This window comes from Neophocaena asiaeorientalis, unplaced genomic scaffold (assembly GCF_003031525.2).
Source record: "Neophocaena asiaeorientalis asiaeorientalis breed wild unplaced genomic scaffold, Neophocaena_asiaeorientalis_V1.1 scaffold30, whole genome shotgun sequence".
Lineage (NCBI taxonomy): Eukaryota > Metazoa > Chordata > Mammalia > Artiodactyla > Phocoenidae > Neophocaena > Neophocaena asiaeorientalis.
The window spans coordinates 17,698,718-17,702,940 of record NW_020174923.1 but is presented as its reverse complement, the minus strand read 5'-3'; the positions used below and the strand labels follow the sequence as shown (position 1 = coordinate 17,702,940).

Sequence of the window (4,223 nt, the reverse complement as noted above, 5' to 3'; positions counted from 1 at the left end):
CCGCAGGGCTACCTGGAGGAGCTGGTGCGTCTGCGCGAGTCGCAGCTGAAGGACCTGGAGGCGGAGAACCGGCGGCTGCAGCTGCAGCTGGAGGAGGCGGCGGCGCAGAACCAGCGGGAGAAGCGGGAGCTGGAAGGCGTGATCCTGGAGCTGCAGGAGCAGCTGTGAGTGCCGCCGCGGCCCTGACCCCGGTTGGGGGGGAGAAGTTAGCAAATTTGGTCTTGAACTTGAGGGGAGGGCGTGATGATTCCTGGGGCTGGGGAATGGGGAGCAGCAGGAAGAACGTGGTCTGAGAGAGGAGGGGTCGGCGTGGGCCCAGAGGGGCAGCCGCCTACCCCTGGGGCTCAGAGTGGGGAGGAAAGAGAAATGAGGCCCCTCCCTGCAGTGTTGAGGAAAAGGCACTTGGCTCAGTCTCCTCCTGCCCCACTCCCACCACGGAAGAGGTCGGGTCCTTGTCCCCTCGTTCCTTTCAAGGGCCCAGAAACTGTTCCTGGTTGAGCCTCTGGAAGAAGCTTTTACCGAACTCATAAGTGCTGATCATGATGGCACAGGACGGGGCGGCCTTGATGATCCTCGGGAGGAAGCCTGCGGTGGGAGGGGGAGGCTGGGGTCAGAGGGTGGGTCCCCGGGAGCCCCACCTCCACCAGGGAGTGGACACACACACAGCCGCTCACCTGCAAAGAGGCCCCTGGTGCCCGACTCGGCCCGGATTCTCCGCAGCAGCAGCCAGGTGGAGTCCGCGTGCGGGGGTGTCACTGCAAACCAAGGCGAGGCCCTGTAAGACCCCGCTGGGACCCCGCCTGCCCTGCCCCGCACCAGCCAGGGCCCCTCACCTCTCACAGCCTCCACCGCTCCTAGCGCGACCTGGCGCTGAGTCTTCACCACATCGAAGGGTAGAGTCAGGATGGCCGCCACCTGGTGGGGTGGGGAGAGGGCTGGTCTCCGTTCCCAGGACCCCCATCCCCTGCATGCGGCCAGGGTCTGCCAGCCCCAGCTAGAGCTTCAGAAGGGCAGGGGGAGCGCACTCCTTGACAGGCAAGCAAGGACTCTTTTCCGGAGCATCTGCAACGGCCCTCAGGTCACCCCAAGGACACCTCTACTGGCCACACTCCCAGCCTGGTCAACTCACCGTCCCTGAGATGCCGCCAGCCACAAAGCTGATGCCCACGGAGGTCTGGTCCTTCGGCCTGAGCCCATGCAGCCAGCTCTTCACCAACTCATAGTTGAACCAGTACAGAGCTTGGGGACACAGGGGTTCACGCGTTAGAGATGGGAAGGGCAGTGGGACAGGCCACGAACCTCCCACCTTTCACAGACCTATATCACAACCACTCCCTCCCAGCTACGAAGCCTGCCTGCCACGTGCCAGTTCCCGTAACAGGCCCTCTGCAAGAAGTATCTTGTGGAAACCTTGCTGAATATCCCGCCCGCTGGGGCCACTTCACAGATGAGACGTTCTCGGCTCCGAGAATTTACGTGACTTCAAGGTCGGTAGTAGCAAAGCTGGGACTTGGCTGTGGACCTCTTGGGCTCCCTTACCCCAATCCCTGCACTCCTGGTGCCTACCTGAGAAGGGCACATCCCGAAGGGCAGTGGGACCCCAGCCCAGCCACAGTGAGCGCCAGCCGCCTTGAGCCACAGCTGCTCGGACGCAGGTGCCCAGCTCCCGGTATGACAAATGCTGAGCCTGCAGCTTCGTCCGCACCAGCTCCAGGGGACTGATCACAGTCACGGTGCCCACTGCGGGGACCAGTGAGGAGGAGTCAGTTTACAGGTCCCAGGGGCAGCCTGCCCAGAGTCTGGGGGCCTTGAACGTCCCCCCCCACCCCTAGGCTGGCAGAGGTTGGAGCTGGGAGTCCAGACTGGGCTCCAGCACAGGTGGGGTCAAAGGAAGGTGGAAAGCCCAGGGCTGTGCTCACAGCGGGCCAGTGCGCCAGCCACCATGGGTGCGTAGAGATCAGAGGTCAGGGCTCGACCACACAGGAAGGCCTTGAGTTGGTCGTAGGCGGTGAAGTAGATGGCAGTGGCTGGCACAGTCATCACCCTAGGGGTGTGAACAGGTTAGCCAAGACTCCCCAAAGTTCCCAAACCTCCCAAGCTTCCCCTGCCCCACCCAGCCAGCCAACAGGGGAGTAAGGGGTCAGTGGGGTATCAGGGGAAAGCAATACGCAGAACTGGGGTACTCACAGGGTGGCTGGGAGGCCGCTCCACAGGGTCCTCGTGCCCTCATGTCTCACAATCTTCACAAAGGCATCCTGGCCAAGCAGACACCAGCCCAGGAGGAGGGAGGATGAACATGAACAAGGCTTGTGGTGGGGCTGGCCCAGGCTGGGCCCTAGCCTGATGCCCTCGCTCCTACCCAGTAGCCCCTCAGGCCTCTACACATGGAATTCCCTATTTGGCTCCAAACAGACTTCTATTCACCCTTCAAAATCTTGTGATGGCCCCACCTCCTCAGGAAAAGCCTTCCCGAACTGAACTGGCCACCCCTACGTGCTTTGCGCTACCCGTTCTTTCCTGGGTCTGCTGCCCACCAGTCTGAACCCCTCAGGAATGCCAGCAGACCCGGCTAAGGGCACAGCTGCTCCTCACCACGGTGCCGGTGAAGCGACTGGGGTCCTGAAACCAGGTGGCACAGCGGGCACCATCTGGGCACAGGTACAGGGGCCCTAGGACACCACTGCAGTACAGGAGGCATTTCCCTGTGGATTGGAGAGAGGAGGGCACTGGGGAAGGGGAGGCGCGTTAGCATGACAGAGCCCTGGAACCTCACAGGGAGGTGGTGAGCTCCCATCCCTGGAGGGCCAGCAGAGCCTGGGGTCCCTGGGTGGACATTCTTGTGTAGGACAGAGAGCTAGCTAATATGATCTAGAAACGTGTACCAGTCCGTGGCTGTGAGGCCCCCGTGTGCCCTGGGGAGACTGGGACATCCCTCCCCAGGACACTTACAGGTTCCCCGTGGCGTGGGGCACTCACATTTGGCGTAGGAGAGGCTCCAGAGTCTGGAGGAAGACATCAGCTCTAAAACACAAGGCACTACCTCAAGTCACAAATGTTCCCCACCTGCCCCAGGGACCTCATCTCTGGGGACCCCTGACACCACTCTCTATTGGCTTCAGGGTCAGACACTCACCACTGGCCACCGAGGGGCGCTGAGACTGCAAGCGTACCTTCACCACGTCCAGGGGGGTCACTGGGGGAGGAGGGCAGGTCTGAAAGCTCCTTTCAGGACCCTGCCCCGAACCTCTCTTCCAGAGCCAAGTCATTTCTAAGCTCTGGTCTGCCCCAGTCCCAAGCTGCCCCCACCCCACCATCCCAGGTCTTACTGAAGAGAGAGGTGACCACGGCCCCAGTGCCGGATGCCACCATTTGCTGGAGGGGACTAATGCCCCCAGGGTCCTGGTCAGCCATCTCGTAGCTTCAGTTCTGAAAAACAAACGTCAGTCAATTGGAGCACAAAACCGGAGTCAGGGGGAGGGAGAGAAAGGAGGCAGAGGCTCTTGGGGACACTAGCTGGATCCTCACCCCACTCACTCACTATGAGTTTCGCATAACCACTTTTTATAGCAGTTACTGTCAACTCCACCTTGCCAAAGGGGAAAGAGGCTCAGAGATGAGGTGACCTGCCCAAGGTCACCGTGAGAGTAGTTAGGAAGGAATCTGGGAGAGTCATCCATCAGTTAATGGACGGTAATGACCCACCGCCATTCCTCACCCTCGCCATACTGGCTTACTGTGCACCTCTTCAGTGCAAGTGCCCGGGTTGGCCTGGGGGACCCAAAGATCAAAACGCCTGAGCCGCCCCCCTACGCCCCCCACTCCAGCACCCAGCCCCAAGGCAGGCGCATGCGAGCCTCGAGTCACCGGACGTGGAGAGGTAGAGCCCGGCCGGGAGGGAAAGGTAACAAACCTGAGGGCGGCGAAGGGTCCGTCCACTCTCTGGGACTGCAGGCGGGGGTGCCCGGCCCTCCCCCGCGCCCGTCCTCCCGAGGCCGGAGGGCCAAGCCCCAAGCCTGGATGGGAAGGATAATCTTTCTGCTCCCTCTCCCTCAAAATCTCTTGGGGGAGCCGGTCGAGAGTGCGGGAAGTAGGGATGGGGAGACAAGATCGCTCTTCGCCCCTCGGCGACACTCTCTGTCCTGGCCCCGCGCGCAAGGGGCGCCCGGTGGGGCCGACTAGGTCGGCCCGCGACTCCCGGCCCCCATCCATCCCCAGCTCAGGCT

At 62.0% G+C, this 4,223-nt stretch overlaps 2 protein-coding genes across 7 annotated transcripts in view; one reads left to right on the top strand and one right to left on the bottom strand.

Moving 5' to 3' along the window:
* The window catches only part of RUNDC3A (RUN domain containing 3A), a gene marked incomplete at its 5' end in the record, with an annotated part of 2,718 nt that extends 2,550 nt beyond the window's left edge, over window positions 1-168 (top strand). Inside the window, one exon of the mRNA XM_024760927.1 lies at window positions 7-168. Within this exon, the coding sequence (XP_024616695.1) occupies window positions 7-168 (162 nt within the window). The remainder of the gene's footprint in view (window positions 1-6) is intronic.
* A 26-nt stretch (window positions 169-194) lies between these two features.
* The window catches only part of SLC25A39 (solute carrier family 25 member 39), a 5,071-nt gene continuing 1,042 nt past the window's right edge, over window positions 195-4,223 (bottom strand). The window contains exons 1-12 of one of the 6 annotated variants that reach the window (XM_024761201.1): window positions 3,911-4,217; window positions 3,327-3,426; window positions 3,134-3,193; window positions 2,977-3,036; window positions 2,593-2,726; window positions 2,188-2,255; window positions 1,920-2,044; window positions 1,567-1,740; window positions 1,130-1,239; window positions 834-915; window positions 675-755; window positions 195-585 (exon numbers count right to left, since the gene is read on the bottom strand). In XM_024761201.1, the coding sequence (XP_024616969.1) occupies window positions 470-585; window positions 675-755; window positions 834-915; window positions 1,130-1,239; window positions 1,567-1,740; window positions 1,920-2,044; window positions 2,188-2,255; window positions 2,593-2,726; window positions 2,977-3,036; window positions 3,134-3,193; window positions 3,327-3,411 (1,095 nt within the window). In that variant the 5' untranslated portion in view covers window positions 3,412-3,426; window positions 3,911-4,217 and the 3' untranslated portion in view covers window positions 195-469. Of the gene's footprint in view, window positions 586-674; window positions 756-833; window positions 916-1,129; window positions 1,240-1,566; window positions 1,741-1,919; window positions 2,045-2,187; window positions 2,256-2,592; window positions 2,727-2,976; window positions 3,037-3,133; window positions 3,194-3,326; window positions 3,427-3,910; window positions 4,218-4,223 lie in introns of those variants that run through there. The other 5 variants (XM_024761204.1, XM_024761203.1, XM_024761205.1 and 2 more) reach the window with 5 other exon arrangements.